Genomic DNA, 26322 nt, shown 5'->3' with positions numbered 1-26322 from the left:
CCAGGACCCTGGGATCATGACCTGAGGCGAAGGCTGATGCTTAACTGACTGAGCCACCCAGGTGCCCTATAATTAGTGACTTCTGTGTTTCATGTACAAAATCCTTTTCAATACAGTTAAGACTGATACTCATCTTTATTTTCTACTGAAGGTAGAAAGTTTTAATGTTTTCGACATTGAAGTCCTTGATTCATTAGGAGTTGATTTTTTATATGATATAAGGTAGACATCCAATTTCATCTTCTTCTACTTGGACTTTTTTATCCTGTTCCATTTATTGAATAATCTCTCACTTCAGTAATCTGGCATGTCACCTCTGTCATGTACCCAAGTTTCAAAACTGCATGATCTCTTGCTTGGCTTTCTGTTTTATTAGTTAGTCTGTCTATCCCTGGACCTGTACCATACTTCTTAAACTGGATAAAAGGGCACTAATGACCATCAAAAATATCCCACCCCCTCCCAGAACAATTAGTTGAGGGTTCTCTGAAGAAAACAAGCTCCAACAACAAACCATTTGCAAGTGCTGTAGTTTGCAGTATCTTCTGGGAAGAGCTGAGTTTGAATTAGAGCAAGAAGATGAAGAAAATGTTCAGAGATAAAATAGAAAAAATTTGGTTTCAATTGGTCTTGGATTGGAAGTGCCCTTAGGTATCTGGCAAATACTCTCTCAAGCACTCTCTAAAGAAGTACTTTATCAGTTTTTACTGATAAGGCACTATGAATTCTGGAGAATTTAGTGGTAGAGAGTTGGAGGGGAAGAGAAATAGTAGCAGAAGAATCGATTTGTAGTTAACCTCTGAGGATAAAAACATGGGAGATTAGGAGGAACCTGGTGATTAGGGCTTTTTGTGGTAACCGAAATGAATACGGATAAAAAGGCCACAGAGTTCGTTTCTTATAGGTGTAAGGCAGATTTTGGTGGTGAGGTTTGAGTGTTGAGGATTAGGGAGGGAAAGGTATCTGCTGTTGCCATGAATGCACCGCGCTAATCACCGTCTTAACCCCTTTCTGGGGATAGGCAAATTTACTATGAGCTCACAAGGGTCCCCCTTGACTCCTGTTGGCAGTTACAGGTGAGGAAACCAGTATAACTAAAGAACACACTTGCCTTGCTCCACAGTGCTGGTTTTTTGTTCCTGGATTTTAAAATACTTTAATGTTTTGGAGTTTCATTATGGTTTATCTAGGTCATACTTTTGCTTGGTAGCTTTAATCTTGTGTAGAGGTAATTGGATACCCAGAATCTTAAAGATTAGTACCTTTCATCGGTTTTAAAAACTTCAGTCATATTCTTTTAAAATATTACCTTTTTCTCGTGTTCTCTCTTTTTGCCTCCTGGAAATTCTGTTTGATATATGTGGTACCTTCTCATTCTATATCTCATAACTGACATGTTCCATACCTTTCAGCCTATGTATAATGCTATGTAATTTCTTAAATTTGTCTTTCAGTTCATTAATTTTTTCTTTAATTCTTACAGGCTGTTGTTTAACTAGGCTGCTGACTTTATTATTTCAATTATATGTTTTATTTGAGGAAGTTTTTTTTTCTTTTCCAAATCTGTCTCATACTTTTGATGATTTTATCTTTTAATTTTCTCTTTTTTTTTAATTTTTATTTATTTATTTTTAAGATTTTATTTATTTATTTGACAGACAGAGATCACAGGTAGGCAGAGAGGCAGGCAGAGAGAAAGGAGGAAGCAGGCTCCCTGCGGAGCAGAGAGCCCGATGTGGGGCTCGATCCCAAAACCCTGGGATCATGACCTGAGCCGAAGGCAGAGGCTTTAACCCACTGAGCCACCCAGGAGCCCCAATTTTCTCTTTTTTTAATGTGCTTTTTTTTTATTCTTTATCTGATCATTCCAAAATCTTTAGTCTTTATAGACCTGGCTTTTATATTTTGTTTCTCCTTACTCTGGTTCATATTGAATTTTTTTGGTGATCTCATTGTTCTTGGATCTTTTTTCACCTATGGGAATTCTCAGGGCCTGGGCCAAAAGTACTTCTTTAGAGAGTGCTTGAGAGAGTATTTGCCAGATACCTAAGGGCACTTCCAATCCAAGACCAATTGAAACCAAATTTTTGCTTTGGGGTATTTGGGGCCCCACAGATAGTGTGAATTCTAGCCACAAACCCATGGATTTGTGGGCTTGTGGTTATAAATTCTCTAGGGGGGAAAACGTGTTTTTACTTCCCTTGTTCTGCTCAAAGCCAAAGCCCAGAAAGGCAAGTATTCTAAGTTTTTGGAGGAAGGGCAGCACCACTGAAGGCACCCTTAAGGATCCTGGCTTCATGGGAGTAGTATCAGTGGGACTTTCCACTATAATCAGGCTCCAAACTTTGAATCCTGTCTTCCTTGGCTAGCAGCCCATTAAAATCCAAGATCCATCCTGGACCCTAGTGGAATAGGGTATGTCCCCAAAGGAAAGTCCTTGCTTCTGAGTTAGTTTAACAGTTCTGCTTGAGTTTTCTTATTGTGACTAGACTCCAGAAAATCCCCTTTGTCTCCTTATCTTAGCCATTTGCTGAAAAGTTTTATATTTACTTTCCACCTTGTCTGTAAACATTAATGTGTAAAAAATAACAGTAGCAAAGGCAGTTCGTCGTTCCTCTTTGCCATAAATTAAATAGCTGTATGGCTTCACCAAACTCAGCCAGAATTTTACTCTGTTATTATTAGGACAGGTTGTTACTATGTACATTGTGATTACAAACTATTTGAAAAGCAAACAAAAACAAAAATAAAATACAAATAATTACAGACAAATACAGAAAACAGTAGCTCCCTAAATGAGGCCCAAATGTCTTGTATTTGAAGTCAGCTTAAGAACATTCAATTCTAAGAGGCAGGGACACCTTGGTTCACAGTAAACTGAAAATATTTACAAATGGAAGGTATCACTCTAAAGGAGGGTAAAAGGAGATTTAGAAGAGGTTAGAGTATAAGCTCAAATTCAAGACAAATGTGAAACAGTTGCTACCCACTGAAATAGCTTTAAGATAATCAGCAACAGCAAAAAGCATTAACATTCATTCAGTACAGACTTGAGAGGTAATCTTCTATGGATACCTGATTGAATATTTTGGGAGATAACAAATTAAATGTTATGTGAGAAACCTTTTCTAGTCTAAGCAGCTTGCCTGTGTCCTCTTATCATTATCATCTTTATTAAAGATGTCTGTGTTGTTTCCATATAGTAGGCATAATAGTATACTAACAGTATTAAGTGAATAAGAAGAGCATTTTTGGTTTTGGCTGACTGGTAATTTTTACTGTTTACTGTTGTTCCCCAAACTAGTTGTTATTTTACTTCTTTAATTTCATGAATTGTTGCCCTTTGTCCATAAGGTTGGCAACAAATTTGACTTGTTTATCCTTTCATTTGTCAACAGACATTTACTAGGCTAGGCCCTCCACTAGCCACCGGGGTGAATCTCACTGGGACTGGTAGAGAGACAGGCTATGAATGGCCTCTCCCCTCATGGAGCTTGCAAGCTAATAAAGGAGATAGCTATTAAGAATAATTTTAAAAATCACACAAATTATGAGGTTGCAGCTATGATATAGGTACAGGATAAAAATATAATACTGTAAGAATTTGAAAAGGATTTACAGATGTTAAAATAAGAAAGAATGGACCAAATTCTGAACATGTTCTGAACAATTTCTTGTTCTGAACAAGTCTTGAACCAAGTTCAAAACATTTCAAATCTTCATCTTTCTCATTATAAAAATGGATAGTTTGACTTAACCAGTATGCTTTGAGGATACCCTAAGTACTTAATCACTTGATTACCATAGAGGGAAAAAATGCCGCTGGTGAAGATCGCCATTACTCACAGGGAACAAATATTCCTGTGACCTCTATTATATAAGTAAATGTGTTCTTCCCTCTCCCCACAGCATTGAGGATAACTGGCCAGTTTGAAGGGGTGCCTTTGATGTCAGTGTTCTTAGGACATGGTTGGTGGTTTTCCTTTAAAACCTTTATACCCAGAGTGAATTCCAAGTTGGGAGTTCCTTGCAGTGGTGGTGGTGGTGGTAGTTACATTTTAAAAGCTGCTTTTGGAATTGAGTGTTACACTGTTTGATTTAAACATACAACCATAAATAAAGATAGAACCATAAGTGTTCATAAATATTCTCAGTGGATCCTAAGTCCTCATTTAAGTAAAAATGCTAGTTTCAGCTTATATCAGAAATCTTTTTTTTTTTTTTAAAGATTTTATTTGTTTATTTGACAGACAGAGATTACAAATAGACAGAGAGGCAGGCAGAGAGAGAGGGGGAAGCAGGCTCCCCGCTGAGCAGAGAGCCCGATGCGGGACCCGATCCCAGGACCCTGGGATCACGACCCGAGCCGAAGGCAGCGGCTTAACCCACTGAGCCACCCAGGCGCCCCTTATATCAGAAATCTTAAAACGTGCTTTTTGTTTTTATAAACAAAACCAACTACAGTACCTAGTTGAGTTAATTTAAGTCATTCATGTCCTACCTGTTGAAGACTTTCCAAATATTTCGTATTAGTAAGGTCAGGGGAAATGTATACTTTTGTTTTAGTGGATTTTGAAAGCATATTTAAAGTATTTTTGTACATATGCAAATTGCCAAAATAATTCTGAATGGATTCTGCTTAAATTATTGTCATAATTGAGTAATCTGTGTTCATGGTTGGCTTTGAAAGAGTTTTCTATCCCTTATTTGTAGGATTATTGATGTTATTTTTAACTAATTCGGCAGTCTTTGGCTATACACTTAAAATTTTTAAAAACAAATTTGTGCAAAACTAAAAACAGCTAAAATGAAGTTGTTTTTTAGTCACATAGTGGCTGCTCTCAAATGAGGCTGAAACTGTCTGAAGAATGTTCTTGTGCATATGCCAAGAGACTTCTGGAATGAACATATTTTTTAAGAACCAGAACATAAACAACTGTGATCTGTGGCAAGAGATTTAAATGACCTCATGATGACAATGAGAACAAAGCATTTTTAAGTTATCATGGTGTTGTGTTAATTCACTGCAATGTTTTTGTCATTCTACTTCAATACAGATTTGGTGTGTTTAAGTGAGAGCCAGGCAAAAAATTTCAGACTGTATTTAACTGAAGATAACTATTTCTTTGTTGTTATAAACAAGCTAAACACCAAAAAATTTTATTTTCTGAGAATAATATTTCATGAATTATTCTAGAGCTGTAGGTCTGTTAGGCATGCGTGGGAGCATACACACACACACACCCCACTTTGAGATGAAGGCCATTTGTATTTATATCTTAAATTTGATTCATTTTCTGTTGGAGAGTATGTTCCAAACTTGCAAGATCAAACAGTTGGCTTGAAATAAGAATTCTTCCTTTAAGACAGATCAATTAAGTGTTTATTAAGTACTTACTATGTGTCTGGCACTATGTAGAATATCATGGAATACAAAAGAAGGTGACTTTAGCTGCCTTTGGTTTAGTTGGGAGAAAACTCGAAAGTGAAAGACATTATATAATCAAGTACCAAATAAAATTACACATAACTTATATGATGCAAATAATGAAATAATCTTTTTTTTTTTTTTCAGAAGTGATTTCTAATCATTGTCTAGAACAGTGGTTCTCAACTAGGAGTGATTTTGTTCCCAAGAGGACATTTGCAATATCTGGAGACTTTTTTTGTTTTTTGTTTTTTTAAATTTTTATGACTGGGGCTGTTGGCATCTCGTGGATAGTGAAGAGATACTGATAAACCCCTTACAATGTACAGAATAATTCCTCACAACAAAGGATTATTTGGTACAAAATGACAACAGTGCTGATATGAGGAACTGTGCTGCAGAATCTACAAATGTCAGTGCTAATGAGTTTTCCAGTTTTGGGAGCTGGCCTCCCATTCTCATGTAGACTTCTGCTGCCTCTGAGACCCTAAGTCCTTACATAGAAATGAGCATGGAGTATCCATAAGCCCCTGAACACTGTATGCAAGTGTTTCCAGTACCACAGTGTTTCAGGGAGAGATTCTGTATCTTTTATCAAATTCTCAAGGTATCTATGTTCCCAAAAAAGATTAAGACACATCAAAGCAGGGGTGCCTGGGTAGTGGCTCAGTGGGTTAGGCCTCTGCCTTCGGCTCAGGTCATGATCTCAGGGTCTTGGGATTGAGCCCCACATGGGACTTTCTGCTCAGCAGGGAGTCTGCTTCTTCTACCCACCCACCCCTACCTACCTGTGGTCTCCCTCTGTCTAAATAAAATCTTTTAAAAAAAAGATACATCGGGCGCCTGGGTGGCTCAGTGGGTTAAGCCGCTGCCTTCGGCTCAGGTCATGATCTCAGGGTCCTGGGATCGAGTCCCGTATCGGGCTCTCTGCTCAGCAGGGAGCCTGCTTCCTCCTCTCTCTGCCTGCCTCTCTGCTTACTTGTAATTTCTCTCTGTCAAATAAATAAATAAAATCTTTAAAAAAAAAAAATAAATAAAATAAAAAAATAAATAAAAAAAAGATACATCAACGCAGTGTCCTAGTTACCTGAGACAATGATACAGAACTTTCCTTAGCATCATAGTAAGTTTCAAAGATCAAAATTAAACAAAGAATACTTTTTTGGTGAAAAAAAAAATGTTTAAACATATTAATTTAGTATTTTAGAGTAATAAAAGCTTAATGTTTGAGGAAATTATACTAGAATACCTTAAAGATTATTTAAACATCATACTCTTCTAATAATATAGTACTGTGCATGTAGAATTGCACTGAATTGATTGTATGCTAACCCATAGGCATAATATATAAACCTATTATTTTGTGATTTAAAACCAACTTCTTTTGTCAGGATTTGCTGCTTTCTCCCAAGGATCCCAGTTTACATTTCCTAAATGTTGTATATTTGTTGATTCAAAGATCTGGACATCATTTTATACTGCTCACATTTCTCTTAAAAACAGTTTAGTAAGGAGAACTGTATTTTTCTCATAAGAAACATCTTTGAATTGAGAGTTGTGTTTCTGATTTAGCATTCAGTAAGTCAGAGATCTTACCAGCAGCGCATCATAAAAACAAATCTATATAACCTTGAGTATGCAGATAATTTAATACTTTTCTAAGTCATAGAAATTTGAAGATTAAGTCTTGGCCTAAAAGCCAAGGAAGGGACCTTAGAGAACATCTGTTCCAGCTGTTTCAGGCTGTTCTTTGAGGCACAAGACCCAAAACACTACTTCTAGTTGCTACATATTTGGACGTCTACCAAATATTTTCTTTGAGCGGGGAAAAGAGGTGTATGTGGGTGGGAGGGTTACATTTCAGATCTACACCAAACAAACTCCTTTTGCAGATAAGGAACCTGAGGCCCAAAGCTTTTGACTGTATTCATTCGCTTTATTTATTTTTTTAAGATTTTATTTATTTATTTATTCAACAGAAACACAGCGAGAGGGAACACAGACAGGGGGAGTGGGAGAGGGGGAAGCAGGCTTCCACTGAGAGGGAGCCTGATGTCAGGCTTGTCACAGGAACCTGGGATCATGAACTTAACTGAAGGCAGATGCTTAATGACTGAACCACCCAGGCCCCTCTATTCATTCACCTTATACATTTCTTTATTCTGGGTCAAATCAGCATTTTAGATGTATCTGGTCATAGTATAGAGGATAACCAGGCAATTTTAGTCATGTGGCTTCCTCGCTGCATGTTCTTAGCAAGTTGCTGAATACTCTTTGTCTCAGTATACTCATCAGGAAGAAAAAGAATTGTTATATCCTTAGGATTGCTTTCACCTTAGAATTTAGAGTATTATCTGGGAAGATGATCTGGATTGACCATGTCTCTCTCAAAAAACATTTTGAGGGGCACCTGGGTGGCTCAGTGGGTTAAGCCTCTGCCTTTGGCTCAGATCATGATCTCAGGGTCCTGGGATCAAGCCTCGCATTGGGCTCTTTGCTCAGCAGGGAGCCTGCTTCCCCCCCACCCCACCCCGTCTGCCTCTCTGCCTACTTGTGATCTCTCTATGTCAAATAAATAAATAAAACCTTTTAAAAAAAAAAAACATTTTGGAATCATTCCATTAAGTATTATTTTTCTGAAGTGAATATTATGTCATATAAATAGTGAAGCTTCCTCCTCCTCAAACCAAACTGTAATGTCCAAAAAATACTACAAAATAAAACAAACATCTTTATTATCAAAGGTAACAGCACAGTAATCACATTTCCTTTATTTTGGCAGTAGTGAGGGTCTTCAAGGACTGATAGGTCAGCGTCAGGGCTTTTTCTTTCTCACTGTCATCCAATCCAGTTATTACATAAGCCACCTAGAAACATGAATTAGGAGCTATAGAATATAAGAAATAAGGACCTTTAAAGATGAAATACAAGAACAGATAACGTTGAAAGAGGTAAACCATATAAAGTGGGATCTGACCTTGGTAGTCCTTTTGATCATAAGGATGTATCTTACAGAGTACTTGAGACATGAGAATTTTTTTCTCTGGGGGTGCTTCAACAAAGATTGCCTTATTAATCAATTTTTTTTAGTCACCTATAGTTTCCAGGGAATGCAGTCTTTTATTTGGGCAACAGAAGCAATTAGAAATAATTATGTTAAAGACCACTTATCTTTTTGCCATCAAAAATGAATTACTAGTAATATACTGAGAAGATTTTGTTCCAGGATTTTTCTGAGTCTCAAAGCAATTAAGTATAGAGAAATGAAATTTGAACCTAAATGAAAGACTTTACTTCAGTGGCTTGACTGTATATCAAGTTGTTCAGTTTGTTTATTTATTTGGTCTGGTTAAATTTATTGATTTTTTATTAAGAAATAACTTTGATATGAGTTGATCCTATATTACTCTGAGGAGTATTACACAATTTAGTATTGCATTTTATTTTGTTATTTTGGTAAGTATATGTAAATTATCTTTTGAGGTAAATTACATTTTTAATGGATAAGGATACAGCATTTTAAGTTGAACTCTCTGTTTTTTCTTAGGTCTGAAAGAAAGTGCAGAAGAGATGGTCAAAAACAAATTGGAAGGAAAAGATAAATTGACCCCTTGGGAACAATTTTTAGAGAAGAAGAAAGAGAAAAAAAGACTAAAGAAGAAACAGAAGGTATCAATGATATTTTAAGCAAATATTTATTGAACAACAACCATGTATCACAAGGTACCAGGTCCTTGGCATCTGTTATCTCATAATGTAATCACTCCTTAGAATAGGCCTTGTTATCATCACAATTGTAAGAAAGGACAGGAAGAACCCGATAGCTTAAGTGTTTTCTGCAAAGTGATGTACTGAGGTAGAAATCCTAATAAAAACCCGGGGCCACTTTAACTACAGTGCTCTAGTATTTTACCTTTATATACCACCAAATAAGATACATAGTTTAGTTGATACCTAGATATAAAACAGCTCAATTCTATTTGTGTTTGAGGAAGAAAGATACAGAATTTTTTAACTTGAGGATGTATATATACAGAATTTTTAAGATTGTTTATTTGAGAGAGAGCACAAGCAGGAAGGGCAGAGGGAGAAGAAGAGTCTTAAGCTGCCTCCACATAAGTGCAGAGCCCTGTGCAGGGCTCGATCTCATATCCCTGAGATCACGACCTAAGCCAAAACCAGGAATCACACACTTAACCAAATGTGCCACCCAGATGCCCCTACATACAGAAATTCTTGACATGAGTGAAATTTTTTTCTCTACATTTCTCAACCTGCATTTTTCGTGTTTCACTATTACCATATGGATCTATTAACATCTTGTCATTAAATCCCTTTTATTAAGGATATTTCCTCTGCACTAAATATTGTCTTGAAAAACCTGATTTGACTCCCATTGTTTGAGGATAACATCTTTTCCACAGACTCTTTAGAAATAGCAGAGACCACTTAACGATTTTTGCCACTAAAAATACTCTTATCACTGAAATGCAGCATTCTAGCAGTACTGGTATAGCCTTAAGATAGTATCAGTAATCACAGAATTTTTCAGTTTTAGTAATCTTAAATGATTTGTTCTAGTCCAATTCTAATGCTTTATAGTTGTAGAAAAATAACTGATTTATCTCCGGCTACGGAGCTTGTTAGTGGCTAAGCTGAGACTGGAATCCAGATCTTTCTTACTCCAGTGTCCTTTCTACTGTACAGTATTATTTCTCTCTGTCCTGCAGAAGCTTGTGCTTTTGGTACAGCTTTGACTTTCCAATGCTTGTAAAGACAGAGGGCTGCAAAACTGAATGATGGACTGGAGGGATTTTTTTTTTTTATGCTCCTCTATTTTAGTCAGTATTTCTGGAAATAGATAATAAAAATGAGGAGGGTAAGGGCCCTGTCCTCATTGATAAGCTGCCTCTCTTCTTCAGGAAACAAACTGAGGGTTGCTGGGGGGTAGGGGGGAAGAGATAGGGTGGCTGGGTTATGGACATTTGGGAGGGTATGTGCTATGGGGAGTGCTGTGAATTGTGTAAGACTGATGATTCACAGACCTGTGCCCCTGAGGCAAATAATACATTATATGTTAATAAAAAAATAAAAACTAAGTAAGCAATAAAATATCTTCTAAATGGGATAATCTCACAAGTTATTAAGCCATCAGTTTATTGTAAAATTTACAAGTGGGTCCTTTTTGGGTCAATAAAGTAGTCACTTGTGTCTAAGACCTTTAGCAACTATTCTTTTTTATTTTTATTTGCTGGGCACTTCGAGCTTATCTTATGCTTTTACTCTTTCCCTTCATTGGGCTAAGATGACTAATTTTTATTACTGCTATTAAAAATATATTTGTTGAAAGCCAGTTTGTTCTAGACTCAGTGCTCTGTGCTGGATTGGTATTAGATTCCAACAGATCCCTTCCATCCATAGTTTTCATGTAGAGAAGAGTTTTAAGAATTTCCTTCTTTTTTTTTTTTTAAGATTTTATTTATTTATTTGAGAGAGAATGAGTGAGAGAGAGCATGAGAGAGGAGAGGGTCGGAGGGAGAAGCAGACTCCCCAAGGAGCTGGGAGCCCAGTGCAGGACTCGATCCTGGAAGTCCGGGATCGTGACCTGAGCTGAAGGCAGTCACTCGACCAACTGATCCACCCAGGCGCCCCCAAGAATTTCCTTTGTGTTAAAAATACTTTTCCCCTTTTCCTCTCTGTGACTTCAGTTTTGAAACTGGGAAATTATTACTAAAGAAATCAGTACATGGTTATGGGCCAAAATTGATATAGCTATAGTTTAGACCTAAAAGCAGTTAAAGAAATATGTGGATAGATGTGTAGTTAGATATGTAGGGGTTCCATAATCTTCGTTAGAAACATATTATTACTGAATCTGTTGTAAGTTTGGTGAAAAATTTTTTAACTCTTGTTCTTAAAAGGATATTAATATCGGACAGCTATGTGGCACAGGTTGTTAAGCATCTGATTCTTGGCTTTAGCTCAGGTCATGATCTCAGGGTCATGAGGTCGAGCCCTCTCATCAGGCTCCTTGCCAAGCGCTGAGTCTACTTGAGATTTCTTCTTCCCCTCTTGCTTGTGTTCTCTCTCTAACATAAATAAATAAATCTTTAAAAAAGGATAGTAATATTAAAATGAATATTCTTTAGGGCTTGGTGGGTCTTCTTCAGCATGCAAGGTGATGTTTAGCAATGTGCACTCTAAATATTTTTATTAAAATGACTTATTTTTTTTTTTTATTTTTTTTTTTTTTAAGATTTTATTTTTATTTATTTATTTGACAGAGAGAAATCACAAGTAGATGGAGAGGCAGGCAGAGAGAGAGAGGGAAGCAGGCTTTCCGCTGAGCAGAGAGCCCGATGCGGGACTCGATCCCAGGACTCTGAGATCATGACCTGAGCCGAAGGCAGCGGCTTAACCCACTGAGCCACCCAGGCGCCCCATAAAATGACTTATTTTTTAGATTCCTTGGAATAAAAAAGTCAATCGGATTAGTCTGATCTTAGTTCATATGTTCTATTTATTTTATAGGCTTGATTTTTAATTTAAATATTCTAATTTAATAGACCATCTGTTCAAATTTAATTAGGAAAAATTTAACCAACACTTCTTAAAAATAGCTAAAGGGTTTTCAGGGGCAGATTACAGATGAAGCAAGATAATTATTGAAATTGGGTGTCCTTAACTGCTTTTGTATACATTTTAATTTTCATAATTTAAAAAATCACTTTCTTGAACCAGCAAATAAATTGTTTTAAATAATAATTTAAATGATAACCTACCATATACTTCAAACTATTGATAGTCACTGCAGTTTCTCAGTTTTGTGAGAGAAAAGGCCACCTACTTTTGCTGTCAGCCACATAAAAGTGTTCTTCTCTTTTGAATGTCTTTATCATTTCATTTTTGCCCCTCTAGCACTACCTGTTTTGAACTAGTATTACTGATATATGTGTCTGGTTTATGTGTCTAGCTTTTGTTTAGAGATTATAAAGTTTTTAAAGACAGAAACTGTATATTGAACTATTTGATTTAAAAGAAATGATAGGGGGGCACCTGGGTGGCTCAGTGGGTTAAGCCGCTGCCTTTGGCTCAGGTCATGATCTCAGGGTCCTGGGATCGAGTCCCGCATCGGGCTCTCTGCTCAGCAGGGAGTCTGCTTCCTCCTCTCTCTCTCTGCCTGCCTCTCTGCCTACTTGTGATCTCTCTCTGTCAAATAAATAAATAAAATCTTTAAAAAAAAAAAAAAGAAATGATAGGATTTTCCTTCATGGCCTTTGTAGTAAACTATATATATTCTTATATTCAACTTTAAGGCTCTTGCTGAAGAGGCCAGTGAAGATGAACTTCCCTCTGACGTGGATTTGAATGACCCATACTTTGCCGAAGAAATGACAAAAATAGGTAAGCCAGCCCATATTTGAGTTTTTAATTGGAGGTATTTTTTAAAAGGTGATATGGGTAGAAACAGTATAAACTACCATTCTCTTAAAACTCCTAGAATTTGTGTAGCTCTGTTAGTGGCTTATAAACAGTCTATCCAATGGTGTATAAACATCTCTCAGCTTAGGAAGGGTCAGCATGCCCCTGTACAAACAAGGAGAAATTTTATTAGGAAGCTTTTGGTGATGTGATTGAGGATTGATTGATTAATGGTTTACCAGGGATTCCTTTCTCAGAAATATCCTTACGGAAGGATTGATGAGGGAAAGGATGAAAGAAAAAGGAAGTCAGCTTCTTCTGTGCTTTCACTGCTTTGTTATGATGCATCTGTTCTAGGTCTTTGCAAAGGCTATGAAAAAGTGAACGTAAAATAAATTTATGTTCATGTGGATGTGTGTATAAATTTCTTTTAATTTTTACATGGTGTTAGATGATGTGTAAAAGCTTTTCTGCTCAAATATACAAAAACATCTATGTTCCATTTTATCCATTTTACATTTGTCCTGCTTCATCATTGCAGAAGAAAGCCAACTTCCTCGTTTTTCCTTGGTTCATTAAACTATCTGGAATTCGTTTTCCTATATCCAAGGAGCTTTGTTTCCATTGTGTATGCACTTCTCATTCTTTCCTGAATTTTTTCATTCTTACCTTTTTGGTATGTGTAAATGTGTATGGTAAGGTTCAGGCCATATTTAGACCTAACTCAGTGCAGAGACTACTGTAAGCATTTTCCATTTGTTCTCATGCATTTTGCCTTTCCCTGATCTAAATACCACACACATGAACTCCAAAAGACTTGCTCCTGGAGCAACTCCAAGCTGCCATTGTAAAGAGAAGGATTTTATGAAATTTCCCTGCTTTTGTCCCTTGTGACTAGTGGGCCAGAATAGTTCTCAACAGGAAAGTCAAAATTGCTCAAAATTATTTCCTGGTTGTTATAGCCTTTTAGCACTGACATTTTATTGATGAAAAGGAGATCAAGATGAATAAAGTCTATTATAGGATGTCAGATTCTTAGGCATTGGAAAGGGAAATGGAAACTTAGCATATTCTGCTTTTTATCATACCTGAGCGGTCATTTCTAGAAGATGATGGATTTTAGCCTTATCCTCTGATTTCAGGAAACCAAATTTATAATGGAGAAATGAGAAGCATTATAGTTTCCTTGTTCTCATTCCAAAGTGCTTCATTTGGCATGTACAATCTGGTCAGATTGTAGAACTCAGGGTAAGACTCAAAGAGTAAGTTAAAATGTTTTGATGGCTTGGGTGGTTTGTTTCCTGGAATCAGCACATTTAAATTGTGAATAAGCTTCCTCAAAAGGCAGTAGCAGAAGTTCCAAAGGAAGGTATAGATAAAATTTGTTTGCTTTCAATATACTTTTGATTTCAGAGTATATCCTAGGAATAATTATTTATATCTGGGCTGAAGTTGTTTCTTTAAAGGAAAAAGGCTGAGAATTTTTTTTACATAAGATTTAGGGCCAAAAAATAGTATCTTGCCGTGTTTATTTATTCATACAAACAGTAAGTATTACCTACTGGGTGCTGGACACTCTGCTAGGCTAAAGATAGAGCACTAATAATACAAGGAAGGTTATGTTTCTTGAGAAGTCTATGGTATTAGGGAAGACATGCTAAATAGGTAAACAAATAATATTATGAGAATATGGTCAGTGTTTTAAAGAAGATAGGGCAATATAGAGAATATAACTGAGATGAAGGAGTGTAGCATACTCTAGACATAGGGTAGGCAAAGAAGACTTTTCTGAAGTGATGACATTTGGCTAAGCCCTGTAGAATGAATCCTGCATACAGAACGTCGCAGACAAGAGGTAAGTGGTAGGAAGGCTGCGAGGAGAGAAGGAATTATGGTGTTGGAGAAATTGAAGGACCCCGATGTGGCTGGAGCATGGTTAGAGGAGTTAGGTATGAGGCCAGACTGGAGCACAGAATCAACCCTGCAAGGCCTTGTGTCATGGCAACACATTTGGATTTTACTCTCCTGACAGTGGGAAGCCACTGAAGAGTCTTTAAAGCAAGAGCATGACAAGATCTGGTGTGTATTCTGGTTCCCATGAAGTTCACAGATTGGGGCGCCTGGGTGGCTCAGTGGGTTAAGCTTCTGCCTTCGGCTCAGGTCATGATCTTAGGGTCCTGGGATTGAGCCCCACATCGGGCTCTCTGCTTAGTGGGGAGCCTGCTTCTCCCTCTCTCTCTCTGCCTGCCTCTCTGCCTACTTGTGATCTCTCTCTTTCTGTGTCAAATAAATTAAAAAATGAAATCTTTAAAAAAAAAAAAAAGCACAGATTAAAGCATTGGTGAGAACTGGGAGAACAGGCTTTGCAAGAGATGATGGTTGGTTTAGATAGCATGCCAGTAATGGAATTGGAAGGAGAAAAGTAAGTGGAATTTTAGATATATTTTGGATGTAGACTTACTGACTTTCTTGAATAAGGAAATAATTTAACATAACTCTAGATTTTTGGTGTGAGCCTCTGCAGGAATATTCTTCCATTTACTGAGTTAGGAAGGAATGTAGGAACAATAGGTTTGGGTGGGAAGTAAGGTCAGTAGATCCTTTTGGGTATAATCACTTTGAGATGTTGGAGATATTAGGTTACATTTATAAAGGAGTCTGGGTGATCAGCTGAGAAGTCCATGCAGTTTTAAACTTGGGAATAAATTAGTAGCATATAAATAGCATTTTAAACCATGGAACTGGAGGTGAAAAGCATTGGTAAGGGAGGAGAATGCAGGATTGGGCTCTGAGGTTGAGTAAAGCCTACACAAGGTAGTATTACTCTTTCATACTGGTGAAGGTACTATGGGGGGATGGACACTGAAGAAACTGAGAAGGAGCAGCTGCGGAATAGGAAGGAAGGCTTTAGAGTTTGGAAGAGTATATATCAAGTCCCATGGTTGAGCAGGACAGAGACATTTTAAGCCAGATGGACTTGGATACGTTTATAACACCTTTGCCCTTGGCAGTCCTGTGGAGCTAAACTTAACATACTTTTCAAACTATGGAGGAATTGAGTTCATTAATTACTGCCAGACCTGATGTTTGGCTTGAGTTAGGAGCCAATGTGAGTACTAGAAATCTTTTCTCATTTTTCCTTCTATTATTTACCCTTACACTATAAACTTGCTATAGTTTTTTTGTTGTTGTTTTTTTCTCAACTGCAAACTTGATATCAAATGAGAGTTTCAAAAATATAATGTACTTCTAGAATTAATTAAAAGTTACTTTTTTCTTAGAAATGAAATACAGCTGACCCTTGAACAACATGGGTATGAACTACACTGTGAACCGTGACTCCACTTTTACATGGTTTTTTTTTTTTTTATGATAAATGCAGTATAGTACTGTAAATGTATCTAATATTTTCTTAATAATGTTTTTCTTTTCTCTAGCTTACTTTATTTTAAAAATAGAGTACATAATACAAATATATAAAATATGTATGAATTGACTCTTTATATTATTAAGGCTTCAGGTCAACTATAGGCTATTACTAGTTATGTTTTAGAGAAGTCAAAAGATATATGTGGATTTTTAACTGTGTGGGGGGGGGTCAGTGCCCCTAATTTCTGTGTTGTTCAAGGGTCAGCTGTATTGGAAAAATTTGTTTATTGCTGTCTAATCACATAAACTCTTTAATAAAGATTTTGTTTTTTAAGAAGTAGGAATAAAATAAAGTATATGTAAATCTACCCTGTTAAAATATATCCTTTGTTTTGACAACTTTAGATATTTGATAAACTACCATGAAAATATAACAATATGCTACATATACTTGATTCATTCAGTCAGTATGTTGATTGCTTATATCATACTACTTGTATATATTGGTCTACAGTTTAAAAATGCTTTTTTATGTATTCTATCCTCTAATCTAAACTTTAGCCCCCCTTATACGTGCATAAATTGGAGCTCAGAAAACATAGCTGAATTGCACAGGGGTCAGTGGTAGATGGTAGAACCTGAATCTTGATGGACTCCCTTTACTTTTTGTAACCCTCAAAGTATGTAGTAAAGGCCAAAGCCAGAGCCAGGACCCATGTGTATAAGAAGTTGACATGGGGAATTGCTGGATTTCCAAGCAAAGCCAGAATGCCCAGGTCCAAAAGACAATTAGCAGTGTGTGTCTAATTATGAGCATTGAAATTTGCTACAAAAACAGTGAATTGCAAGGGGACTTACCACTCCTGTCTAGTCAGTACTGAGATTGCATTTGACCTCCAGTGAATTCTTTTAACTGATATAAGAAGTGCTCAGCAGGGCGTCTGGGGGGCTCAGTAGTTCAGCGCTGTCTTCAGCTCTGGTCATGATCCTAGGGTTCTGGGTTCGAGCTCCGCATGGGTCTCCCTGCTTGGTGGGAAGCCTGCTTCTCCCTCTAGTACTCCCCCCTGCTTGTGTTCCCTCTCTCACTGTGTCTTTCTCTGTCAAATAATAAATAAAATATATATTTTTTTAAAGTGCTCAGCTAAACTGTTTGGAGGAAGTTTTTTTTATGAGAATACTTGTTGGACATTACAAGTAATGAAAAATGGAATTTCCTTTCACAGGTCAACGTTTTGCAACACATCTTTATCCATAGATATATTCTGTTACATTTTTTGCTTAAGGAGTTAGTAGCCTCAGTAAGGATTTTTAAATTTATTTCTTTAGTCCATAACATCTGATTTAGAATTATTCAGTACGTTAGAATCATCCGTATGTACTTTGCAGCAGTCTCAGGACACGTGGTTTCTTACTTGCCAAAAGATTTACTGAAAAATAAAGATAACATTTCAGAACAGGGATTTTCATTTTCCTAGTACTCTTTATCTAACTTAGGTCTGATAACTTTCCAAAGGAAAAAAACCAACACATTTTTTTAAAAAAATTAAGATACACCCTCTTAATATGATCTTGTTAACAGTGCAGAAAAGATCTCTACACGTTATTTGTTATCTGGCTAAACAGTTTGGGCCAGCACAGTAAATTCTTTATGAGCAAAGAAATTTTCATCATGTTAAAATTGAATATCATTTTTTAGCCCTGACGATTTTGGAGATTCTTTTTTTTTTTCTCCTTTGCTACAGTCTTTCTTTCAAGTTTATTTTTATGACTTTTCACCAGGTTGTTATAAAATCCGGAACAGTTCACTGTGGGCTCTTTGATATTATTTCCCACAGCTGTATATGAAGATCTTTATCTCCTTTATGTATTAATCATAAACAGCCTGGGTTTTTTTCCTGCCACAGAACAATCTTCTGCATGTGTCACTGTCTGTTCACTTTAAAAAGGAGCTCTTGCCTTGAAAACATAGAGCAGAAGTAAACTTAGGATGTAGAGAAGTCAGACCCCAAGAAAGTGGAACCTTGCTGATATTATGTATAAATAGGCACATTTTAAAATAGAGAAAAAATGATAATGAGAAAGTAGATACATCATTTCCTGGAAAACATTTGAGATAGAAACAATAAAGTCTTTCACTCTAGGAAAAAGGGCTGTCTACAAATATTTCTGGCAGTGCAGACAGATGCCTTGGTAGCACTGAGGGGCGCACCTAAGCACTTACATGCTGGCATTTTCTCTCAGCTGGGCATGCTGCAGAGCAGTTTCTAAAGTCTCTCTCAATTTTTAGTCTTCATTTTTTTTTGTTACCCTTATTAGCTGCAGTTACTCAACCATTATATGCTATGTGAATTTTCTTACTATCTCATGATAAAATGTATTTTTTTTTTTAAGATTTTATGTATTTATTTGACAGAGAGAAATCACAAGTAGATGGAGAGGCAGGCAGAGAGAGAGAGGGAAGCAGGCCCCCCGCTGAGCAGAGAGCCCGACTCGGGACTCAATCCCAGGACCCTGAGATCATGACGTGAGCTGAAGGCAGTGGTTTAACCCACTGAGCCACCCCAGCGCCCCGATAAAATGTATTTTAAACAGAAAGAGTTGCTACAAAGAGAATGACATTCAATAGTAAAGGAGTATTGTTTAGTGATTAATAGTAGAGACCCTGAGCCGGACTCCTTAGGTGTGAATCACGTTTTCTTCACTTACTAAACTTGAGAGAATTACTTAATCTCTCTGCTTCAGTTTCCTCTTCCACAGAATGAAGATTATAACAAATAATGGGATCTACCTCATAGCATTATTGTGAGGATTATTTTTAGTTAATACATGTAAAGTGAGTAGAACAGTACTACTGCCTGATACACAGTAAGTGCTATGTAAGCATTAATCAATATTACCTCGCAGACCATTAGTTTCTCTGTGTTGGAAGGACAGAGCACAGCCTAGCCAAAGAGGACAGCATTCAGTAGAGAAGATTAGCATTATGTAATAATATTCTAGAGTAACAGAACATGTCTCTGTAGATTCTGAAACTTTTTACTCATTAAACTAGTTTTTCATACTTCAGTACCCTGGTACCAATTCCCTTTGTACCCCTCCCACTCCAAGAGACACCAAAAAAAAAGAAGAATAAATAAGGCATCAGCATGATCACTGAGGAGCCCAGGACGTCTTATTTATGTGTAGTAATAGCAGGCACTTTATAGCATCATGTGTCAGGCATTAACTGAACTCTTCACATTTACCAATTTATTTAGTACTCACAATAACCTTGTGAGGTAGGTGCTGCTATTAGAATCCCCATTTTACAGATAAGGGCTTAGGTCCAAACTGCCACAGCATAAGTGTGGCACAGCTAGAATTTAAACCCAGTTCAGCTGTTCCAGGTTCACATGCCCTTAGCTCCTGCATGTGACTGTCTCATTCAGGATGAGAACATCTCTTCTAACATCTTGTCTCCAGAAGTCCCTGAGTCCCTGGAAATATAAGTGGTGTTACTAGTCAGGAGCCACTTTTACCATAAGTAGTTGTATTTAATAATAGGCATAGAAAGTTAACTGAAGATCAGTTTTGTCTTTAGAGAAGGAAAAATTGTTTGTTAAACTTTTACTATGAAATTCTTATTGTAAAGAATTTTTCATTTTCCAGATGAATTTTTTAAATGCAGAATTTTAAGTGTTTATATATTCAAATCACTTTTGTGTGTGTGTGTGTAATTTCTTCTATTCTTACGCTAAGAAAATATTTCTTCTATATAAGATCAGGTAACTTGTCTTCTGGAATTTTCATAGGTTTTTTTTTTTTTCTTAGTGTTTAACTCTTTAGTCCATTTGCATTTTATTTTCCTGTACATTATGAGGCAAGGCTATAACTTGATTTTTTTTCCCTAGAGTAAAGCAGATTTCCCAGCACCAGTTACTGAATAATCCCTTCTTTTTTCCAGTGATACAGAAATAGTGCATTTTATTACACACTAAGCCATACTGTTCTATTATATGAATGGATGTTGAATTTTACCCAGGGCATATTCTGTATCTATTCAAATGATCTCATGGTTTTTCTTTTTTAATTAATAATGTAATTATATATTACTTCCAGAAGAAATTCTTTATAAGTCACCCATCCAGATGTATTTATTTCATTCATTTCCATAGTTATCTCCAATGACATTTTTACTTTCTTTAGTTTCTGTATGCTTATTGATAAGATTGTTCCTAGATATCTTGCATTTTTGTTCCTAGTATAAATAGAATGTCGCAGATAGTCTTGTAATTTTTTCACCCTTCTGTGTTGGTTTGTTGTGCCAGATATAAAAGAAAAGAAAAAATCAGCGAAATCTACAAAAGGTGGCTCATCAGTGGAAGAGGCTGAAATAGAAAGACAAAAGGTAAAACATGATCATTGCTATATTCCTAGTGGATAATTGATATGTACAATTTAAATGAAATGGTCTACATGAGTTTCTAGTGTCCCTAATAAATAATTGATTTTAGCAATGAAATTTATAAATAAATTATAAAACACAAAATTAAACATTTTAGCAATGTAGGTTTTTTTTAAAAAGATTAATTTGAGAGAGAGAGTATGTGTGTGTGTGGAGGGGAGGGGCAGAGGGAGAGAATCTCAAGCAGACTCTGAGCCTGATGTGGGGCTCAATCTCACAACCTGAGATCATGACCTGTACTGAAATTGAGTTGAATGCATAACCATCTGAGCCACTTTGGTGCTCCTAGCAGTGTAGTTTTTACCAATCATTTTTCCAGCCAATACAAAGTTGAAATTTTATCTCAAACCTAAGTCATGTCCCTTTTTGATTTAGAGGAAAATAATGTCACTATTAAAAATTTTTACTATAGCTAAGACAAAAAAATACAACTATTAAAACCTTGAAATAATATTGCCATAAGTTTAATTCTTTTGACTTTTTAAATTTAAATTCAATTAATTAACGTATAGTGTATTACTAGTTTCAGAGGTAAAGTTTAGTGATTCATCATTTGCGTATAACACTCAGTGCTCCTTACATCACATGCCCTTTTTAATGCCTGTCACCCAGTTACCTCCCACCCACCTTCCCTCCAGCAACCCTGGAGTTTGTAGTTAAGAGTCTCTTATGGTTTGTCTCCCTCTCTGATTTCATCTTATTTTATTTTTTCCTCCTTCCCCTATGATCCTCTGTTTTGTTTCTTAAATTCCACATGTGACTGAAACCTTATGGTAATTGTCTTTCTCTGATTGATTTATTTCATTTAACATAATACCCTCTAATTCCATCCACTTTGTTGCAAATTGTAAGGTTTCTTTTGTTATTGTTGTTGGCTGAGTAGTATTCCATGTGTATATATCCACCACATCTTCTTTATCCATTTATCTGTCAGTGGACATCTGGGCTGTTTCCATATTTTGGCTATTGTGGATATGGCTGCTATAAACATTGGTGTGCAGGTGCCCTTTCCAGTCACTATGTTTATGTACTTACTTTGGCTAAATACCTAGTAGTACAATTGCTGGGTCATAGGGTAGCAGTATTTTTAACTTTTGGGGGAACCTCCATACTGTTTTCCAGAGTGGCTGTACAAGCTTGCATTCCCACCAGCAGTGTAAGAGGGTTCCCCTTTCTCCACAGCCTCTCTAACATCTGTTATTTCCTCACTTGTTAATTTTAGCCATTCTGACTAGTATGAGGTGATACCTCGTTGTGGTTTTTATTTGTGTTTCCCTGATGTCAAGTGATGTTGAGCTTGGGTCTTCATCAAGATAAAAAGCTTTTGCACAGCAAAGGAAAAAGTCGACAAAACCAAAAGACAACCTTCTGAATGGTAGAAGATACTTACAAATGTCTTATCAGATAAAAGGCTAGTATCTGAAATCTTTGAAGAACTTAGCAAACTCAACACCCAGAAAACAAATATCCAGTCAAAAAATGGGCAGAAGATACAAACAGACATTTCTCCAAAGAAGACATACAAATGGCCAACAGACACATGAAAATACTGCCTTAAGTTTTAATTCCGTCTGAATCTCTCCTATAATTCAGACTTTGTTTTTGTGTTGTCAGGTGCTAATTTCTCTCATTACTGCAAACAACATAAATGTAATGTACAAAATTGAAGTCTTCCTTAGAAACGCACTGACCTTTATGCTTTGCAAACTCTACAAAGATCCATGGCACAGGTTAATAGTATTTTTGCTGAGGCAGGAATTAGAGTCAACAATGACCCTATGACTGATGTTCCTATCACTGTCTGGGAGTGAGCCTAACTGGTTACCTAAACTCTGCATGATAATGCATCTTTTCTATCCTCCATTTATTGCACACAGTTAATGTTCATAGAGTAAAGCAGTGCAAAGAAAATCCCTCTTTTGTGGAAAATGGCTCTAAAAAGAAAGCCAACTGCAGGTGCCAGTGATGTAAGTGAAAGAAAATTAAAGCAGTCTAGAGTTGCATGGGTGGCTCAGTTGGTTAAGCATCTGCCTGCAACTCAGGTCATAATCCCAAGATCCTGGGATCAAATTCCGCATTGGGCTCCCTGCGAGGGGGGGGGGGCAGGGGGGCGGATGGGTGGGGAGCCTGCTGCTCCCACTGCATGTGCATGCTCTCTTTCTCTCTCTCTGAAAAATAAATAAATCTTTTTTAAAAAGTAATCTGAAGTGGTAGTATAGAAAGATTCATATAGAAAGTTTGGCAGTATACTCTGTATTTTCTCAAGTACACGTGGTTTATTTGGTTCCTAAAGTTTCATGTTTAATCCCATGGTTGGAAGAAAATTCCACTGTTTACTGGAAACAGGCATATTTCAGAAGCAAATATTAAGATCCTGCATTCATAGAAATGTATCAGTATTGAAAAGTAAAGGCAAAAAAAAAAAGCAAAAGAGAAAAGAAATTCCTTGCTGTTAAAACACGTTTGGAAAATGTAGCCTGTTTCACAAAATAATGCATGTTTGCTGATTTAGTGTCATTGCATGAAAAGACCAAAGTGAAAATGAGAAATTTTTATTTGGGGGTCTGATTGAGCCACCCAGGCACCTCTGTGGTCTAGTTTTTAAACAAACTTTCACACCTCTCCTACTCTTGGTGATGTTGTTTCTAAAAATTTTATCTTACTGCTCTACAGAGATCTTGGAGTTTCTTTTTGAGTTTTGGTAATTCAAAATCGGTTATGGATGGCAGATGTTATCCCAGAGCATTAGTGACTGGGATCTCCTTTCCTAGAGGGCATATCTGTGCCCCATACTTCTGCCTGGGGAAAAAAAAAACCACTGTTGTATATTTGATCTTTTCTTTTTCTCTCCACAGGCTGAAATGGCTTTGCTCATGATGGATGAGGAGGAAGAGAGTAAGAAACACTTCAATTACAGTAAGATTGTAGAGCACCAGAATCTGAGCAAGAAGAAGAAAAAACAGCTTATGAAGAAGAATGAATTATTAGAGGATGATTTTGAGGTAACCAGGGACACCTCTTAAAGCTGGTATTGAATTTAAAGTCAACTCTGGAGAGGAGTATTTAGCACAAAGTTAGCCTGAAATGTCTTAGGAAGGGCCCATAGTGGAGCCAAAGCTGCTAAATTTTAGTCCAGAAGAGCTGCTTTATCCCAGGGAGGATCAAATTACTGTTTAGTTGAACACGAGGTGAAGTATTGGCTTGTCTTTTGATTGCGCCAAAGTTAGGGCTTTGCTTTATTTTTCCCCCCCTAATACTTAGCTTTTAATGTTAGAATCACGTGCAGTATGTTGCTCATGATAGGAAAGATGTGCATACTCAAGCTTGACTGAGAAAGAGGTTTATGTCACACCATGTCACACACTCACTATGGACAGTGACCACTGCAGTAGGCCATGCTGTTTTTGTTGCTCTATCTCTTTGTTTCCATCACTCCCTCTCTTCCCTCTTTTTCCTGGCCATTCACTCCTATGTATGAGTTTGAGCTTGTACAAAAAATCTACAAATAGCTGTCAGCAACTAGTTAATGACTTCCAAGACAGGCCTTAAAACCGCATTGAAGATCTGTGGGAAAACAATTTTCTAATGAATCAATACAAAACACTCATATTTATATTTTATATAATCGACAGCTCACTTTCAAAATTGGCCCCATTTCTGGGCCTTTTGATTTACTAATTTAATTATTTGTTTTCCTTTTGAATTTGCAGGTAAATGTTAAGGATGCACGGTTTCAGGCGATGTATACCTCCCACTTGTTCAATTTGGATCCTTCAGATCCTAATTTCAAGAAAACAAAAGCTATGGAAAAAATCCTTGAGGAGAAAGCCCGGCAGAGAGAACAAAAAGAACAAGAACTTACTCAGACAATAAAGAAAAAAGAGAGTGAAATTCAAAAGGAATCACAGAAGAAATCCATTGATCCTGCCTTGTCAATGTTGATTAAATCTGTAAAAAATAAAACAGAGCAGTTTCAAGCAAGAAAAAAACAAAAAATCAAATAGCTATATGTTGTTTCTTTTTAGATTGAGAATGTATTATTCTAAAGTATAGTGAAGTGATAGAGGGATTATTTATTGGGAACAAAGCTATCTTTCAAGAATATGAATAAAATCTTATTCTGACCATTGTAAAATTTCACCTTTATAATAGTTTGACCTAATTATGGATGATATACAAATTTGCTCTGTATATTTCTACAAGTTAATAATAATTTAACTTAATTAAAATACAGAATTTATAAAATTTTTGTATTTTATGAAATTCAGCCTTTCTAGTAGAAACTTACTCTTAGCCTGATTTTTTAAAAGATTGTTTACAATTCTGTGTAAAGAACAGTGCCCAGTTTTTAAGTCTGAATAAGTTACAATTTGGAGAAATATATATGCTATACATTAATTTCTCTGAAAACAGGAGGCAGATTTAGGTATCTGTGTAAATAATTTATTTTTCTAGCCAAATTGGATAGAAGCCTGTAGCTTTCTTTATTGTTTGTTTGTGTTTATTATAGTTTATGAAAATAATTTGTAAATAAAAGTGTAAAATATTTTTATTAATTTGTGCAGGACTGATTTATTTCATTTTATGCACTTTAAATAAACTACTCTCTGAAAAAATACCTGAAAACTTGACAAAGAGGACAATTCTATGAAGAGGCAGTTCCAGGTTTGCATTGCTCATAATTGTATTTGAAATGTTCGTGAGCCTCTGCAATGATTTTTCTATTTGTAGTAACAGAAAATTCTTCTGTCTGCCCTTCAGATTTTTGGAATGCTTGTGAAGGGTGGATATGCTGCTATAGAGTTTAAGGAATTTTAATTCCTTTTAAAATTAAAGCACATCTTTAAGGCCTTAATACACCTGGATCTCATCTGGTCTAGGTTTTATATACTACTAACCATTTAGAGAGGAGAATTAGGTGTGCTATATAAACAAATGAAAATAAAAACCAAAATGGTCACTTGGAACAAATGATAAATATGGTAGATTCTGAAAGGCAATAGGAGATTAGCCAGGTTTGTGGTTAATAGTAAACTTGACATTTGGTATAAAAATTTAAGCCTACTAATGTAATATGTGTTTTCAAGAATAAAAGGATGTAAAACTCAAAGGGATATGAAGATAATAAGGGTGTATTAACAGTCTCTGAAAGCAGAAAAACAATTAAATTGCCCAATTTAACAGAAAAATGCAGGAAATTGTGGTTTGGTTTGGTTTGGTTTTTTTTCATAAAGCACTGGCATTGTTTCAGCCAAATAGAGCAGTGTTCTTATTGATCTATCCGTGAAATTCCCAGTATTTATCTGCTCAACATTGAGAAGACCATGAATCTTAATATGTTTACAAGTACAATATATAAACAGTTTTACAATTATTTGTATTTCATTTATGCAGGGAAAAATACTTTTTTCCTTTAAACTGTTTAATCATAACATAGGAATTACTCAAGAGTTTGATTTTAAGATTCCTGTGAAACTTAGCCCTTTGGGTTTTGATTGGTTTGGTTTGGGTTTTTTTTGTTGTTGTTGTTTGGGGTTTGTATTGTTTTTTGAGTTCTATGTTTTTAAGTCACTGGTTTTAATTATAAATCTCATTTTGGTAGTCAAGCATATAATTGCTTATAACAAATAAATTGACCTTGTTAAATAATTCATAGCCC

The 26322-nt window shown here is 36.2% G+C and overlaps 1 protein-coding gene across 2 annotated transcripts in view; it reads left to right on the top strand.

Moving 5' to 3' along the window:
* Window positions 1-25219, top strand: part of ESF1 (ESF1 nucleolar pre-rRNA processing protein homolog) — a 62163-nt gene extending 36944 nt beyond the window's left edge. For both annotated transcript variants that reach the window (XM_059134059.1, XM_059134060.1), the window contains exons 10-14: window positions 8976-9097; window positions 12745-12832; window positions 20527-20606; window positions 23519-23665; window positions 24374-25219. In XM_059134059.1, coding sequence (XP_058990042.1) covers window positions 8976-9097; window positions 12745-12832; window positions 20527-20606; window positions 23519-23665; window positions 24374-24667 — 731 coding nt within the window. In that variant the 3' untranslated portion in view covers window positions 24668-25219. The remainder of the gene's footprint in view (window positions 1-8975; window positions 9098-12744; window positions 12833-20526; window positions 20607-23518; window positions 23666-24373) is intronic.
* The last annotated feature ends 1103 nt before the right edge of the window (window positions 25220-26322 follow it).

Source organism: Mustela lutreola, chromosome 9, assembly GCF_030435805.1.
Source record: "Mustela lutreola isolate mMusLut2 chromosome 9, mMusLut2.pri, whole genome shotgun sequence".
NCBI lineage: Eukaryota > Metazoa > Chordata > Mammalia > Carnivora > Mustelidae > Mustela > Mustela lutreola.
Note: the sequence above shows the minus strand (reverse complement) of the source record. Positions and strands in the feature narration are given on the sequence as shown.